Source organism: Anomaloglossus baeobatrachus, chromosome 5, assembly GCF_048569485.1.
Source record: "Anomaloglossus baeobatrachus isolate aAnoBae1 chromosome 5, aAnoBae1.hap1, whole genome shotgun sequence".
Lineage (NCBI taxonomy): Eukaryota > Metazoa > Chordata > Amphibia > Anura > Aromobatidae > Anomaloglossus > Anomaloglossus baeobatrachus.
The window spans coordinates 591,922,998-591,941,840 of NC_134357.1; the positions used below are offsets into that span (position 1 = coordinate 591,922,998).

General features: G+C 42.4%; 1 protein-coding gene across 1 annotated transcript; it reads left to right on the forward strand.

Annotated features, from left to right (window-relative positions):
• The first annotated feature begins 40 nt into the window (after positions 1–40).
• Positions 41–16,633, forward strand: LOC142312510 (uncharacterized). Its single transcript, XM_075351474.1, has 7 exons — positions 41–105; positions 1,987–2,461; positions 13,018–13,833; positions 14,123–14,236; positions 14,608–14,655; positions 14,724–14,859; positions 14,938–16,633. Exons 2-7 carry the CDS (start codon positions 1,988–1,990, stop codon positions 15,711–15,713), a joined length of 2,364 nt encoding a protein of 787 aa, XP_075207589.1. The 5' UTR covers positions 41–105; position 1,987; the 3' UTR covers positions 15,714–16,633.
• Positions 16,634–18,843: the final 2,210 nt, after the last annotated feature.

The window sequence follows — 18,843 nt, forward strand, 5'->3', positions numbered from 1 at the left end:
GGCCATTGGTGGAACAATGTGACGTCACTGCGCATCCCCAGCCAATCAGCACTTCAGGACTCGGGAGAGTGTTGTTCGCTCGGAGCTGCGCGCTGAGTGTCTGAGGTAACGTGTCCGGGGCTGAGACCGGAGGAGGGGGAGGGGCTGAGACAGGGGGAGGGGCTGAGACAGGGGGAGGGGTTCCACGCGTCACCGCTGTGTGCTCGGGAAAACATTGCTGCCCTGTCATCTCACTACATGTGGGGACAGCGTGAGGATGCTGCTGCTGCGTCCGTTATATGTATTACTGGGGTGCTAAGACTAATGCAGAGGTGTAATCATCCATTATAGGTATTATAGAGGGTGCCAAGACTAATGCAGAGGTGTAATCATCCATTATAGGTATTATAGAAGGTGCGAAGACTAATGCAAAGGTGTAATGATCCATTATATGTATTATAGGGGGTGCTGGGACTAATGCAGAGGTGTAATCAGCCATTATAGGTATTCGGGGGGGGGGGGGGGGTGCTAGGAGTAATGCAGAGGTGTAATCAGCCATTATATGTATGATAGGGGGTGCTAGGACTAATGCAGCGGTGTGATCCTCCGTTATAGGTATGATAGGGGGTGTTAGGACTAATGCAGCGGTGTGATCCTCCGTTATAGGTATGATAGGGGGTGTTAGGACTAATGCAGCAGTGTGATCCTCCGTTATAGGTATGATAGGGGGTGTGAGGACTAATGCAGTGGTGTGATCCTCCGTTATAGGTATGATAGGGGTGCTAGAACTAATGCAGCGGTGTGATCTTCTGTTATAGGTATGATAGGGGGTGCTAGGACTAATTCAGCGGTGTGATCCTCCGTTATAGCTATGATAAGGGGTGCTAGGAGTAATGCAGCGGTGTGATCCTCCGTTATATGTATGATGGGGGTGCAAGGACTAATGCAGCGGTGTAATCATCTGTTATATATATGGTAGGGGTGCAAGGACTAATTCAGTGGTGTGATCCTCTGTTATATGTGTGATGGGGGTGCTAGGACTAATGCAGCGGTGTGATCCTCCATTATATGTATGATAGGGGGTGCTAGGACTAATTCAGCGGTGTGATCCTCCATTATATGTATGATAGGGGGTGCTAGGACTAATTCAGCGGTGTGATCCTCCGTTATAGGTATGATAAGGGGTGCTAGGACTAATGCAGCGGTGTGATCATCTGTTATATATATATATGGTAGGGGTGCAAGGACTAATTCAGTGGTGTGATCATCTGTTATATATATATGGTAGGGGTGCAAGGACTAATTCAGGGGTGTGATCCTCTGTTATATATATGGTAGGGGTGCAAGGACTAATTCAGTGGTGTGATCCTCTGTTATATATATGGTAGGGGTGCAAGGACTAATGCAGCGGTGTGATCATCTGTTATATATATGGCAGGGGTGCAAGGACTAATTCAGGGGTGTGATCATCTGTTATATATATGGTAGGGGTGCAAGGACTAATGCAGCGGTGTGATCATCTGTTATATATATGGCAGGGGTGCAAGGACTAATTCAGGGGTGTGATCATCTGTTATATATATGGTAGGGGTGCAAGGACTAATGCAGCGGTGTGATCATCTGTTATATATATGGTAGGGGTGCAAGGACTAATTCAGTGGTGTGATCATCTGTTATATATATGGTAGGGGTGCAAGGACTAATGCAGCGGTGTGATCATCTGTTATATATATGGTAGGGGTGCAAGGACTAATGCAGCGGTGTGATCATCTGTTATATATATGGTAGGGGTGCAAGGACTAATTCAGGGGTGTGATCATCTGTTATATATATGGTAGGGGTGCAAGGACTAATTCAGTGGTGTGATCCTCTGTTATATGTGTGATGGGGGTGCTAGGACTAATGCAGCGGTGTGATCCTCCGTGATCTGTATGATAGGGGGTGCTAGGATTTATGCATTGGTGTCCTCCTCTGATGTGTCTCCCCCGCCGTGCTCCTCTCTTGCAGGATGGCGTGTTGCATCGTCCGGGGCTGCCCGGCCTCTCTGCACAGCGATGTCCCCGGCGTGTCGCTGCACTGCTTTCCAGAGCACGTGGAGCAGGTGAAGCGGTGGCTGCTGCAGACCGGACGGGACGCCCGAGAAGCCGAGGAGATGTCTCACAAGATCCAAGACGACAAGTCGAAATCCCTGTACCGGATCTGCTCCCGCCACTTCCCCCCGGAGTGTTACACCATGGAGGAGGGGCGCCGGGTGCTGAAGACGGACGCGGCCCCCACACTGCTAATCCAGCGCACCCCACTATCCTCCCCCCCACTGGACCCGAGGATAGTCCACATCAAGACCGAAGACTACGACTCCTCATCCCCAACTCCATCCGCCAGCGGCACCAACACCTCCTGCATCACCCCGCCACTGAAGACCGAACCCCACCACTCACACAGCGCCTCCACAAGCCCCGCCCCCCCAGAACCGGAGCAACCGGCAAGTCACATACACTTCATAATGCCAGAGGAGCAGTATTATAGCAGCTGTATTCCTGTACATAGGGGCAGTATTATAGTAGTTATATTCTTGTATATATAGGAGCAGTATTATAGTAGTTATATTCTTGTATATATAGGAGCAGTATTATAGCAGTTATATTCTTGTACATAGGGGGCAGTATTATAGTAGTTATATTCTTGTATATATAGAAGCAGTATTATAGTAGTTATAGTCTTGTATATAGGGGGCAGTATTATAGTAGTTATATTCTTGTACATAGGAGCAGTATTATAGTAGTTATATTCTTGTATATAGGGGCAGTATTATAGTAGTTATATTCTTGTATATAGGGGCAGTATTATAGTAGTTATATTCTTGTATATAGGAGCAGTATTATAGTAGTTATATTCTTGTATATAGGAGCAGTATTATAGTAGTTATATTCTTGTACATAGGAGCAGTATTATAGTAGTTATATTCTTGTATATAGGGGCAGTATTATAGTAGTTATATTCTTGTATATAGGGGCAGTATTATAGTAGTTATATTCTTGTATATAGGAGCAGTATTATAGTAGTTATATTCTTGTATATAGGAGCAGTATTATAGTAGTTATATTCTTGTACATAGGAGCAGTATTATAGTAGTTATATTCTTGTACATAGGGGCAGTATTATAGTAGTTATATTCTTGTATATAGGGGCAGTATTATAATAGTTATATTCTTGTATATAGGGGGCAGTATTATAGTAGTTATATTCTTGTATATAGGGGCAGTATTATAGTAGTTATATTCTTGTATATAGGGGGCAGTATTATAGTAGTTATATTCTTGTATATAGGGGGCAGTATTATAGTAGTTATATTCTTGTACATAGGAGGCAATATTATAGTAGTTATATTCTTGTATATAGGGGCAGTATTATAGCAGTTATATTCTTGTATATAGGGGCAGTATTATAGTAGTTATATTCTTGTATATAGGGGCAGTATTATAGTAGTTATATTCTTGTATATAGGGGCAGTATTATAGTAGTTATATTCCTGTACATAGAGGCAGTATTATAGTAGTTATATTCTTGTATATAGGGGCAGTATTATAGTAGTTATATTCTTGTATATAGAAGCAGTATTATAGTAGTTATATTCTTGTACATAGGGGGCAGTATTATAGTAGTTATATTCTTGTATATAGAGGCAGTATTATAGTAGTTATATTCTTGTATATAGGGGCAGTATTATAGTAGTTATATTCTTGTACATAGGAGCAGTATTATAGTAGTTATATTCTTGTACATAGGGGCAGTATTATAGTAGTTATATTCTTGTATATAGAAGCAGTATTATAGTAGTTATATTCTTGTACATAGGGGGCAGTATTATAGTAGTTATTTTCTTGTATATAGGGGGCAGTATTATAGTAGTTATATTCTTGTATATAGAAGCAGTATTATATTAGTTATATTCTTGTATATAGAAGCAGTATTATAGTAGTTATATTCTTGTACATAGGGGGCAGTATTATAGTAGTTATATTCTTGTATATAGAGGCAGTATTATAGTAGTTATATTCTTGTATATAGGGGCAGTATTATAGTAGTTATATTCTTGTACATAGGGGCAGTATTATAGTAGTTATATTCTTGTATATAGGGGGCAGTATTATAGTAGTTATATTCTTGTACATAGAAGCAGTATTCTAGTAGTTATATTCTTGTACATAGGGGCAGTATTATAGTAGTTATATTCTTGTACATAGGAGCAGTATTATAGTAGTTATATTCTTGTACATAGGGGCAGTATTATGGCAGTTATATTCTTGTATATAGGGGCAGTATTATAGTAGTTATATTCTTGTATATAGGGAGCAGTATTATAGTAGTTATATTCTTGTATATAGAAGCAGTATTATAGTAGTTATATTCTTGTACATAGGGGGCAGTATTATAGTAGTTATATTCTTGTATATAGAGGCAGTATTATAGTAGTTATATTCTTGTATATAGGGGCAGTATTATAGTAGTTATATTCTTGTACATAGGGGCAGTATTATAGTAGTTATATTCTTGTATATAGGGGGCAGTATTATAGTAGTTATATTCTTGTACATAGAACCAGTATTCTAGTAGTTATATTCTTGTACATAGGGGCAGTATTATAGTAGTTATATTCTTGTACATAGGAGCAGTATTATAGTAGTTATATTCTTGTACATAGGGGCAGTATTATGGCAGTTATATTCTTGTATATAGGGGCAGTATTATAGTAGTTATATTCTTGTATATAGGGGGCAGTATTATAGCAGTTATATTCTTGTATATAGGGGCAGTATTATAGTAGTTATATTCTTGTATATAGGGGCAGTATTATAGTAGTTATATTCTTGTATATAGGGGCAGTATTATAGTAGTTATATTCCTGTACATAGAAGCAGTATTATAGTAGTTATATTCTTGTACATAGGGGGCAGTATTATAGTAGTTATATTCTTGTATATAGGGGCAGTATTATAGTAGTTATATTCTTGTATATAGGGGGCAGTATTATAGTAGTTATATTCTTGTACATAGGAGCAGTATTATAGTAGTTATATTCTTGTACATAGGGGCAGTATTATAGTAGTTATATTCTTGTATATAGAAGCAGTATTATAGTAGTTATATTCTTGTACATAGGGGGCAGTATTATAGTAGTTATATTCTTGTATATAGAAGCAGTATTATAGTAGTTATATTCTTGTATATAGAAGCAGTATTATAGTAGTTATATTCTTGTACATAGGGGGCAGTATTATAGTAGTTATATTCTTGTATATAGAGGCAGTATTATAGTAGTTATATTCTTGTATATAGGGGCAGTATTATAGTAGTTATATTCTTGTACATAGGGGCAGTATTATAGTAGTTATATTCTTGTATATAGGGGGCAGTATTATAGTAGTTATATTCTTGTACATAGGGGCAGTATTATAGTAGTTATATTCTTGTACATAGAAGCAGTATTATAGTAGTTATATTCTTGTACATAGGGGCAGTATTATAGTAGTTATATTCTTGTACATAGGAGCAGTATTATAGTAGTTATATTCTTGTACATAGGGGCAGTATTATGGCAGTTATATTCTTGTATATAGGGGCAGTATTATAGTAGTTATATTCTTGTATATAGGGGGCAGTATTATAGCAGTTATATTCTTGTATATAGGGGCAGTATTATAGTAGTTATATTCTTGTATATAGGGGCAGTATTATAGTAGTTATATTCTTGTATATAGGGGCAGTATTATAGTAGTTATATTCCTGTACATAGAAGCAGTATTATAGTAGTTATATTCTTGTACATAGGGGGCAGTATTATAGTAGTTATATTCTTGTATATAGAGGCAGTATTATAGTAGTTATATTCTTGTATATAGGGGCAGTATTATAGTAGTTATATTCTTGTACATAGGAGCAGTATTATAGTAGTTATATTCTTGTACATAGGGGCAGTATTATAGTAGTTATATTCTTGTATATAGAAGCAGTATTATAGTAGTTATATTCTTGTACATAGGGGGCAGTATTATAGTAGTTATATTCTTGTATATAGGGGGCAGTATTATAGTAGTTATATTCTTGTATATAGAAGCAGTATTATAGTAGTTATATTCTTGTATATAGAAGCAGTATTATAGTAGTTATATTCTTGTACATAGGGGGCAGTATTATAGTAGTTATATTCTTGTATATAGAGGCAGTATTATAGTAGTTATATTCTTGTATATAGGGGCAGTATTATAGTAGTTATATTCTTGTACATAGGGGCAGTATTATAGTAGTTATATTCTTGTATATAGGGGGCAGTATTATAGTAGTTATATTCTTGTACATAGAAGCAGTATTATAGTAGTTATATTCTTGTACATAGGGGGCAGTATTATAGTAGTTATATTCTTGTACATAGGGGCAGTATTATAGTAGTTATATTCTTGTATATAGAAGCAGTATTATAGTAGTTATATTCTTGTACATAGGGGGCAGTATTATAGTAGTTATATTCTTGTATATAGGAGCAGTATTATAGTAGTTATATTCTTGTATATAGGGGGCAGTATTATAGTAGTTATAATACTGCTCCTATATACAAGAATATAACTACTATAATACTGCTCCTATATACAAGAATATAGTAGTTATATTCCTGTATATAGGGGCAGTATTATAGTAGTTATATTCTTGTACATAGGGGCAGTATTATAGTAGTTATATTCTTGTATATAGGGGCAGTATTATAGTAGTTATATTCTTGTATATAGGGGGCAGTATTATAGTAGTTATATTCTTGTATATAGGGGGAAGTATTAAAGTAGTTATATTCTTGTATATATCGGGCAGTGTTATAGTAGTTATATTCTTGTACATAGGGGGCAGTATTATAGTAGTTATATTCTTGTATATAGGGGGCAGTATTATAGTAGTTATATTCTTGTATATAGGGGGCAGTATTATAGTAGTTATATTCTTGTATATAGGGACAGTATTATAGTAGTTATATTCTTGTATATAGGGGCAGTATTATAGTAGTTATATTCTTGTATATAGGGGGCAGTATTATAGTAGTTATATTCTTGTATATAGGAGCAGTATTATAGTAGTTATATTCTTGTACATAGGGGCAGTATTATAGTAGTTATATTCTTGTATATAGGGGCAGTATTATAGTAGTTATATTCTTGTATATAGGGGCAGTATAATAGCAGTTATATTCTTGTATATAGGAGCAGTATTATAGTAGTTATATTCTTGTATATAGGGGCAGTATTATAGTAGTTATATTCTTGTATATAGGGGCAGTATTATAGTAGTTATATTCTTGTATATAGGGGGCAGTATTATAGTAGTTATATTCTTGTATATAGGGGGCAGTATTATAGTAGTTATATTCTTGTATATAGGGGCAGTATTATAGTAGTTATATTCTTGTATATAGGGGCAGTATTATAGTAGTTATATTCTTGTATATAGGGGGCAGTATTATAGTAGTTATATTCTTGTATATAGGGGCAGTATTATAGTAGTTATATTCTTGTATATAGGGGGCAGTATTATAGTAGTTATATTCTTGTATATAGGGGGCAGTATTATAGTAGTTATATTCTTGTACATAGGGGGCAGTATTATAGTAGTTATATTCTTGTATATAGGGGGCAGTATTATAGTAGTTATATTCTTGTACATAGGGGCAGTATTATAGTAGTTATATTCTTGTACATAGGGGCAGTATTATAGTAGTTATATTCTTGTATATAGGGGGCAGTATTATAGTAGTTATATTCTTGTACATAGGGGCAGTATTATAGTTATTATATTCTTGTACATAGGGGCAGTATTATAGTAGTTATATTCTTGTACATAGGGGCAGTATTATAGTAGTTATATTCTTGTACATAGGGGCAGTATTATAGTAGTTATATTCTTGTACATAGGGGCAGTATTATAGCAGTTATATTCTTGTATATAGGAGCAGTATTATAGTAGTTATATTCTTGTATATAGGGGCAGTATTATAGTAGTTATATTCTTGTACATAGGGGCAGTATTATAGTAGTTATATTCTTGTACATAGGGGCAGTATTATAGTAATTATATTCTTGTACATAGGGGCAGTATTATAGCAGTTATATTCTTGTATATAGGAGCAGTATTATAGTAGTTATATTCTTGTATATAGGGGCAGTATTATAGTAGTTATATTCTTGTATATAGGGGGCAGTATTATAGTAGTTATATTCTTGTATATAGGGGCAGTATTATAGTAGTTATATTCTTGTATATAGGGGGCAGTATTATAGTAGTTATATTCTTGTATATAGGGGGCAGTATTATAGTAGTTATATTCTTGTACATAGGGGGCAGTATTATAGTAGTTATATTCTTGTATATAGGGGGCAGTATTATAGTAGTTATATTCTTGTACATAGGGGCAGTATTATAGTAGTTATATTCTTGTACATAGGGGCAGTATTATAGTAGTTATATTCTTGTATATAGGGGGCAGTATTATAGTAGTTATATTCTTGTACATAGGGGCAGTATTATAGTTATTATATTCTTGTACATAGGGGCAGTATTATAGCAGTTATATTCTTGTATATAGGAGCAGTATTATAGTAGTTATATTCTTGTATATAGGGGCAGTATTATAGCAGTTATATTCTTGTATATAGGAGCAGTATTATAGTAGTTATATTCTTGTATATAGGGGCAGTATTATAGTAGTTATATTCTTGTACATAGGGGCAGTATTATAGCAGTTATATTCTTGTACATAGGAGCAGTATTATAGTAGTTATATTCTTGTACATAGGGGGCAGTATTATAGTAGTTATATTCTTGTACATAGGGTCAGTATTATAGTAGTTATATTCTTGTATATAGGGGCAGTATTATAGTAGTTATATTCTTGTATATAGGGGCAGTATTATAGTAGTTATATTCTTGTACATAGGGGGCAGTATTATAGTAGTTATATTCTTGTATATAGGGGGCAGTATTATAGTAGTTATATCCTTGTACATAGGGGCAATATTATAGTAGTTATATTCTTGTATATAGGGAGCAGTATTATAGTAGTTATATTCTTGTATATAGGGAGCAGTATTATAGTAGTTATATTCTTGTATATAGGGGCAGTATTATAGTAGTTATATTCTTGTATATAGGGGCAGTATTATAGTAGTTATATTCTTGTACATAGGAGCAGTATTATAGTAGTTATATTCTTGTATATAGGGGCAGTATTATAGTAGTTATATTCTTGTATATAGGGAGCAGTATTATAGTAGTTATATTCTTGTATATAGGGGCAGTATTATAGTAGTTATATTCTTGTATATAGGGGCAGTATTATAGTAGTTATATTCTTGTATATAGGGGCAGTATTATAGTAATTATATTCTTGTATATAGGGGCAGTATTATAGTAGTTATATTCTTGTATATAGGGAGCAGTATTATAGTAGTTATATTCTTGTATATAGGGGCAGTATTATAGTAGTTATATTCTTGTACATAGGAGCAGTATTATAGTAGTTATATTCTTGTATATAGGGGCAGTATTATAGTAGTTATATTCTTGTATATAGGGGCAGTATTATAGTAGTTATATTCTTGTATATAGGGAGCAGTATTATAGTAGTTATATTCTTGTATATAGGGAGCAGTATTATAGTAGTTATATTCTTGTATATAGGGGCAGTATTATAGTAGTTATATTCTTGTATATAGGGGCAGTATTATAGTAATTATATTCTTGTATATAGGGGCAGTATTATAGTAGTTATATTCTTGTATATAGGGGCAGTATTATAGTAGTTATATTCTTGTATATAGGGGCAGTATTATAGTAGTTATATTCTTGTACATAGGAGCAGTATTATAGTAGTTATATTCTTGTATATAGGGGGCAGTATTATAGTAGTTATATTCTTGTATATAGGGGCAGTATTATAGTAGTTATATTCTTGTACATAGGAGCAGTATTATAGTAGTTATATTCTTGTACATAGGGGGCAGTATTATAGTAGTTATATTCTTGTATATAGGGGCAGTATTATAGTAGTTATATTCTTGTATATAGGGGCAGTATTATAGTAGTTATATTCTTGTACATAGGGAGCAGTATTATAGTAGTTATATTCTTGTATATAGGGGCAGTATTATAGTAATTATATTCTTGTATATAGGGGCAGTATTATAGTAGTTATATTCTTGTATATAGGGAGCAGTATTATAGTAGTTATATTCTTGTATATAGGGGCAGTATTATAGTAGTTATATTCTTGTACATAGGAGCAGTATTATAGTAGTTATATTCTTGTATATAGGGGCAGTATTATAGTAGTTATATTCTTGTATATAGGGGCAGTATTATAGTAGTTATATTCTTGTATATAGGGAGCAGTATTATAGTAGTTATATTCTTGTATATAGGGAGCAGTATTATAGTAGTTATATTCTTGTATATAGGGGCAGTATTATAGTAGTTATATTCTTGTATATAGGGGCAGTATTATAGTAATTATATTCTTGTATATAGGGGCAGTATTATAGTAGTTATATTCTTGTATATAGGGGCAGTATTATAGTAGTTATATTCTTGTACATAGGAGCAGTATTATAGTAGTTATATTCTTGTATATAGGGGCAGTATTATAGTAGTTATATTCTTGTATATAGGGGCAGTATTATAGTAGTTATATTCTTGTACATAGGAGCAGTATTATAGTAGTTATATTCTTGTATATAGGGGGCAGTATTATAGTAGTTATATTCTTGTATATAGGGGGCAGTATTATAGTAGTTATATTCTTGTACATAGGAGCAGTATTATAGTAGTTATATTCTTGTACATAGGGGGCAGTATTATAGTAGTTATATTCTTGTATATAGGGGCAGTATTATAGTAGTTATATTCTTGTATATAGGGGCAGTATTATAGTAGTTATATTCTTGTACATAGGGAGCAGTATTATAGTAGTTATATTCTTGTATATAGGGGCAGTATTATAGTAGTTATATTCTTGTATATAGGGGGCAGCATTGCAGCATTTTATCTGGTCATTTGGCCACATTTGAGTTGCTGATATACTGTATATAGTAGTAATGTATCCTCCCTCTTCTGTTTGCGGTCTTGTCATGTGGTCAGTGTACTGTGTCTTGTTTGCTGTGGGATTTTGGTATAATACATGATATGCGCTGCACTCGCTTCGTCCCTTCTTGTGATCTGATCGCTCCATCTCCTTTCTTCCTCTGATTTGATTGCGCGCTCGCCTCCTTCCCTCCCCTGATTGCGCGCTCGCCTCCTTCCCTCCCCTGATTGCGCGCTCGCCTCCTTCCCTCCCCTGATTGCGCGCTCGCCTCCTTCCCTCCCCTGATTGTGCGCTCGCCTCCTTCCCTCCCCTGATTGCGCGCTCGCCTTTTTCCCTCCCCTGATTGCGCGCTCGCCTCCTTCCCTCCCCTGATTGCGCGCTCGCCTCCTTCCTTCCTCTGATCTGATCGCTTCGTTCCTCTGATCTGATCGCTCCCTTCCCTCCCCTGATTGCGCGCTCGCCTCCTTCCCTCCCCTGTTTGCGCGCTCGCCTCCTTCCCTCCCCTGGTTGCGCTCTCGCCTCCTTCCCTCCCCTGGTTGCGCGCTCGCCTCCTTCCCTCCCCTGATTGCGCGCTCGCCTCCTTCCCTCCCCTGTTTGCGCGCTCGCCTCCTTCCCTCCCCTGATTGCGCTCTCGCCTCCTTCCCTCCCCTGGTTGCGCGCTCGCCTCCTTCCCTCCCCTGATTGCGCGCTCGCCTCCTTCCCTCCCCTGTTTGCGCGCTCGCCTCCTTCCCTCCCCTGATTGCGCTCTCGCCTCCTTCCCTCCCCTGTTTGCGCGCTCGCCTCCTTCCCTCCCCTGATTGCGCTCTCGCCTCCTTCCCTCCCCTGATTGCGCGCTCGCCTCCTTCCCTCCCCCGATTGTGCGCTCGCCTCCTTCCCTCCCCTGATTGCGCTCTCGCCTCCTTCCCTCCCCTGATTGCGCTCTCGCCTCCTTCCCTCCCCTGATTGCGCTCGCCTCCTTCCCTCCCCTGATTGCGCTAGCCTCCTTCCCTCCCCTGATTGCGCTCGCCTCCTTCCCTCCCCTGATTGCACTCGCCTCCTTCCCTCCCCTGATTGCACTCGCCTCCTTCCCTCCCCTGATTGCGCTCGCCTCCTTCCCTCCCCTGATTGCCCGCTCGCCTCCTTCCCTCCCCTCCCCTGATTGCGCGCTCGCCTCCTTCCCTCCCCTGATTGCGCGCTCGCCTCCTTCCCTCCCCTGATTGCGCGCTCGCCTCCTTCCCTCCCCTGATTGCGCGCTCGCCTCCTTCCCTCCCCTGATTGCGCGCTCGCCTCCTTCCCTCCCCTGATTGCGCGCTCGCCTCCTTCCCTCCCCTGATTGCGCGCTCGCCTCCTTCCTTCCTCTGATCTGATCGCTTCGTTCCTCTGATCTGATCGCTCCCTTCCCTCCCCTGATTGCGCGCTCGCCTCCTTCCCTCCCCTGATTGCGCGCTCGCCTCCTTCCCTCCCCTGATTGCGCGCTCGCCTCCTTCCCTCCCCTGATTGCGCGCTCGCCTCCTTCCCTCCCCTGATTGCGCGCTCGCCTCCTTCCCTCCCCTGATTGTGCGCTCGCCTCCTTCCCTCCCCTGATTGCGCGCTCGCCTTTTTCCCTCCCCTGATTGCGCACTCGCCTCCTTCCCTCCCCTGATTGCGCGCTCGCCTCCTTCCTTCCTCTGATCTGATCGCTTCGTTCCTCTGATCTGATCGCTCCCTTCCCTCCCCTGATTGCGCGCTCGCCTCCTTCCCTCCCCTGATTGCGCTCTCGCCTCCTTCCCTCCCCTGATTGCGCTCTCGCCTCCTTCCCTCCCCTGATTGCGCTCTCGCCTCCTTCCCTCCCCTGATTGCGCTCTCGCCTCCTTCCCTCCCCTGATTGCGCGCTCGCCTCCTTCCCTCCCCTGATTGCGCGCTCGCCTCTTTCCTCTGATCTAACCCCGCTGTCTCCTCCGTAGGGTGACGTCACGCTGAGATGTATCGTTACAGAGTGTCCGAACTTCACGGAGCTCCAGAATCCAAATGTCTCTGTCCATACGTTCCCCGGTAACTTCTCTATGGTAAGGTTGTGGCTTCAGCAGACGGGACAGAATTTTGGTGATCTGGACCTCGCTGCCCGGCAGGTTCTGGACATGAGCCCCTCGGAGAGATTTGGTATGTGCTCCGAGCACTTTGCCGCCACTAATTACACAATCCATGGGACGGAGGTAAAGCTCAAGTCTGACGCCGTGCCCACCATATTTCCGGGTCTGCAGAGGAACATTGTGAAGGAGGAGGAGGTCGAGTTACCGTGTCAGCCTGATCCGAGCTGTGGTGGATCCAGAGAAGCCGTCACCATCTACGCCGATCATAACCAGAAGCTGAGACACGTGGCCACCAGCACTGACCCCTACTGGGGAGTGCGCAGCATTGGCCTCCTCACCAGACCCATTCTTGTCCGAGAAGCGTCCACATCCACACGATTTGGCAGATTCTTCACCTCTTCGAAGGCTCGGCCATGCACGTCTGACAAGGCCGTCCAGTGCTCAGAGTTCCTACTCAATCGTAGAGGAGATTCCTGGAACGTCCGACCAGACTATCTGTATCGGTTCGGTCCTGCGGTCCCACCCCGAGACATGGGTACGAGGGGGCCCCAAGCAGAGGCTCTAATTCAGGAAGCAGAGGAACTGAAATGGTCGAATCTATGGCAAGGGTCAACCCCGGACCATTCCCAGCTACCAAGGAACGTCCCCGTAAAAGACAGCAGGCTGTTCTTTGCAATGGAGGAAGTGATGGTAAGTCCCAATGTCGCCATGACTCCTGCCGACGGTCCTGCACCCCTTGACTATAATTCATGGCCGTATGGACCCTGCACCCCCTGACTGTAATCCACGGCCGTTTGGACCCTGCACCCCCTGACTGTAAGCTGCAGCCGTATGGACCCTGCACCCCCTGACTGTAAGCTGCAGCCGTATGGGCCCTGCACCCCCTGACTGTAAGCTGTAGCCGTATGGGCCCTTCACCCCCTGACTGTAAGCCCAGTTTATATGGCGGCCATGACAGTACTTTCCCCTTTCTCCTCAGATCTCGCTCATGCAGCATTTGCTGAACGCTCCCTTTATAGAGGAAACCTCCAAGATGATGACACAGAAGTTCCTGAATCAGATCCTGGAGATCGTTGCTCTTCTGACCGGAGACGTAAGTTTTTCCTCTGGTCGTCTGAGCCGTTGTGGAGAAGGGGGCGCGTGCCTGGGCTGAGAGGGGAGAAGGGGGCGCGTGCCTGGGCTGAGAGGGGAGAAGGGGGCGCGTGCCTGGGCTGAGAGGGGAGAAGGGGGCGCGTGCCTGGGCTGAGAGGGGAGAAGGGGGCGCGTGCCTGGGCTGAGAGGGGAGAAGGGGGCGCGTGCCTGGGCTGAGAGGGGAGAAGGGGGCGCGTGCCTGGGCTGAGAGGGTAGAAGGGGGCGCGTGCCTGGGCTGAGAGGGGAGAAGGGGGGCGCGTGCCTGGGCTGAGGGGAAAAACCCATTCCTTCATAGCTACTTTTGGGCCTTGACATGTGTGTTGTTTTGTATAGAAATGGCTGCTCGCTGATCGGGAGGATCCCCCCGACAATCCTAAGGAGGTGAGCTCCGTCCTGTTCCGTGGCCCCTTATACGTGACCTGCGGTTACACCCATTTCTTGTGTCACAGATGCCGGTGAAATACGATGACATCGCGATGTATTTCTCCACCGAGGAGTGGGACTATATTAGATCTCACCGGGAGCTGTACGGGGACGTGGCCACAGTGGAGGACGTCACGGAAATAGCGGATGACACAGACTCGGGTAGGTCCGGAACGGCTCCGCGCCGAACATGGTAGAAAACCATAGGTGGTTAAAGCCGCTTTTCTTTTGCTTTCACAGATGAATCCGGCAGCGAGGAGGAAGCCAAAGCCGGTACGGAGCAGCCCAACTCCCCGGAATGGCTGCCGGACAAGGTGGCCGCCAGCGATTACAGCGAGTCCGAGCTGCAGTCAGACGCCGACGATGGGGAGGACTCGGTGCTCGGAGACGAGGACTTCTCCATTCTGCCGGGCTCGTCTGGTGACGCCGCGCCCAACGGAGGCTCCAAACTGAAGAAATACAGTCTACTCCGCGGAAAGGGACGAATCTACCACTGCAAGAAGTGCGACATGACCTTCCCCAAAAGACTGGCCTTCAGGAGGCACCTCAAGTCCCAGAAGCACTTAAAGAGTTTCGAGGTGGAGGAAGTCGACGTCATATGCGAAGACTGCGGCCAAGCGTTTGTCACCAAGTCATTGCTGATCCGGCACCGGGCGGAGAACCACGCGGTGAAACGCTACGCCTGCACCATCTGCGGCATCCAGTACGACTACAAGTCCCAGTTCATCATCCACCAGCGGGCGCACACCGGGGAGAAGCCCTTCGAGTGCGACCAGTGCGGGAGAAAGTTCGGCCACAAGTGCAGCCTGCTGGTTCATCAGAGGAGGCACACGAAGGGCAAGACCATCTCCTGCAGCAAGTGCGACCACCGCTTCGACACCAAGTCCCAGCTGGCCAAACACGAGAAGATCCACGACCACGAGATGCCCATCATGTGCCGCCTGTGCGGGAAACGCTTCGCCCACAAGTCACATTTCATGAAGCACAAGTGGGCTTTCCACCATGAAGAGGTTTGACGGCCGGAGACTGTAGGACATTTTCCAGGTGTAAGATCACCACAAGTGCCGCCCACCAAGATCACGCGGGATGTTTTTGGTTCCTTGTTTTTCCGTCATCCATAGGGCGGCACTCGCTGCCCAGGGTTTATGCTTCCTTTCTGTGCCCCGCGGGTTTAGGTCAGAGATGCCGGAGCTTGTAGGAAGGCGCCGGAGCCTTAGGGACTGCAAAGTGAGGTCTGTGCAGTCGGACCCCCAATATGCCGTTCCTCTCATGTCTACGGGCATTGTGAGACATCGGCTTGTCCTCGCGTATGACCACCTTCTACCGTCTCCCCTCTGTGTCATAGACAGTAGTCCCCGACGGTAGGATATGTGGTCACCGCCATCATACGTGGCCATATGGTGGGACGGCTTCATCTTCATCATTACATTCCTTCGTTCTCGCTCTCACACGGCATTGATCACATTCGTTGACGAGTTTAGATCCCCATCAGTTTCTTTTTTAAAGGGGCGTGAAGAAATAAATTACTGGTCAGAGGAAGACTATATCTCTTTCCTTTAATGCCTCGGACCCCCATATTTTGTCATTTTTTTTTTAAATATGTGTTCATTCACAAAATAGGAGCCCCCTTATCAGCTGATTTGTGGGGCCAAATATGCAGGTGACATTATTAAAAGTCTTCATGCCCCTTTTTGATTTCTATAGAACGTGTTCCCAGAGGACAAATCTATGTCGAGGTACAATAAAAGCAATGTCAAACGTCTCTGGAGGCTGATTCATCCCGCACAATGCTGGTTGCATAAGTGTTAGCACCCTCCCTTAATTACATACAGGCCAATCACATGTCCCTCCAGGTTACATAGTAGTCAGTGCTCGGGTGCCGTCAATTATATGGATTCTGATTAACCCAAGAGAAAGCGTTGCTGTCCTTTTCTGGTCTGTAAACAGCTGACAACACATCCTTTTCTGGTCTGTAAACAGCTGACAACACAGCAAAGGGTCTCACTGTGTAAAGCTATCAGTCAAGAGAAGGTACAAAAATATTTCAAATGCATCTGCTTTACCATGGATCACAAGGGGACAACACTGACATTACCTAGAACAGAAGGTCCCTCAAAACTTGATGCAACATTAAAGGAGCTGCAGGAATTTCTGGCCAGTACTGCCTGCACCCCCCACTGGGGACAGGTAATTGAAGCAGGTTATCTGATGGAGAGTAGACATGGAGTATGTACAGTCATTAACGAGCATCTGGTCTACCATGGGTCACTGTGGAGGCTTAACAGTGACATTACCTAGAACAGAACGTCCCTCAAACCGTGCTGAAAATGTGTCTGGTCGACAGCAACATTAAAGGAGCTGCATGAATCTCTGGCCAGTACTGTCTGCACCCCCCCCTACTTTATTTTTAAATAGTTTTTTCATTTTTACATATTTTTTTTCCTTCCCCCTTTTTTTTTTTTTATACTGTCCCCATCTTGTAATAATGTCCCCTATTCTAGTCTCGATCTCATAGAGGTCGTGACCGGGTGCAGGGGAACCGCCAGCGCATATTTCAGCTGGATGTGTGTCCTTTGATGCACTTTCAGCTGAAATGTATTGCTGTGCAGAGACTCGCCGGCTCCCTGCACAACAATACGAGCAGCTGGCCAATCAGAGGCAGCAGCTGGCCTTGGCGTGTCTGTGACACATGACAGTGACCTCATGCGCTGCCCGTCGTTGACATGCTAAAGTTTGCTGCCGGCTTCAGAAGAGGACGCCGGGGAGCGGAGGGAAGGTGAGTAGCATTGTTTGGGGGCTTTTTATGCGTTAAAAAAACAGCAGCAGATTGAGAGACATGTAGACCAGGATGGGGACATAGAGTCCAGGAATGGGGGACCTATATACCAAGAGGGGCCACTTATATACCTGGATGGGGAACATATATACCAAGAGAGGCCACTTATATACCTGGATGGGGAACATATATACCAAGAGAGGCCACGTATATACAGTCATATGAAAAAGTTTGTGCACCCCTATTAATGTAACCTTTTTTCTTTATAACAATTTGGGGTTTTGCTATTTCAGTGTCATATATCTAATAACTGATGGACTGAGGAATATTTCTGGATTGAAATGAGGTTTATTGTACTAACAGAAAATGTGCAATCCGCATGTAAATAAAATTTGACCGGTGCAAAAGTATGGGCACCCTTATCAATTTCTTGATTTGAACGCTCCTAACTACTTTTTACTGACTTACTAAAGCACTAAATTGGTTTGTAACCTCATTGAGCTTTGAACTTCATAGGCAGGCGTATGCAATCATGAGAAAAGGTATTTAAGGTGGCCACTTGCAAGTTGTTCTCCTATTTGAATCTCCTATGAAGAGTGGCATCATGGGCTCCTCAAAACAACTCTCAAATGATCTGAAAACAAAGATTATTCAACATAGTTGTTCAGGGGAAGGAAACAAAAAGTTGTCTCAGAGATTTAACCTGTCAGTTTCCACTGTGAGGAACATAGTAAGGAAATGGAAGAACACAGGTACAGTCCTTGTTAAGCCCAGAAGTGGAAGGCCATGAAAAATATCAGAAAGGCAGAGAAGAAGAATGGTGAGAACAGTCAAGGACAATCCACAGACCACCTCCAAAGTCCTGCAGCATCATCTTGCTGCAGATGATGTCACTGTGCATCGGTCAACAATACAGCGCACGTTGCACAAGGAGAAGCTGTATGGGAGAGTGATGGGAAAGATGCCGTTTCTGCAAGCACGCCACAAACAGAGTCGCCTGAGGTATGCAAAAGCACATTTGGACAAGCCAGTTACATTTTGGAAGAAGGTCCTGTGGACTGATGAAACAAAGATTGAGTTGTTTGGTCATGCAAAAAGGCGTTATGCATGGAGGCAAAAAAACACGGCATTCCAAGAAAAGCACTTGCTACCCACAGTAAGATTTGGTGGAGGTTCCATCATGCTTTGGGGCTGTGTGGCCAATGCCGGCACCGGGAATCTTGTTAAAGTTGAGGGTCGCATGGATTCAACTCCGTATCAGCAGATTCTTGACAATAATGTGCAAGAATCAGTGACGAAGTTGAAGTTACGCAGGGGATGGATATTTCAGCAAGACAATGACCCAAAACACTGCTCCAAATCTACTCAGG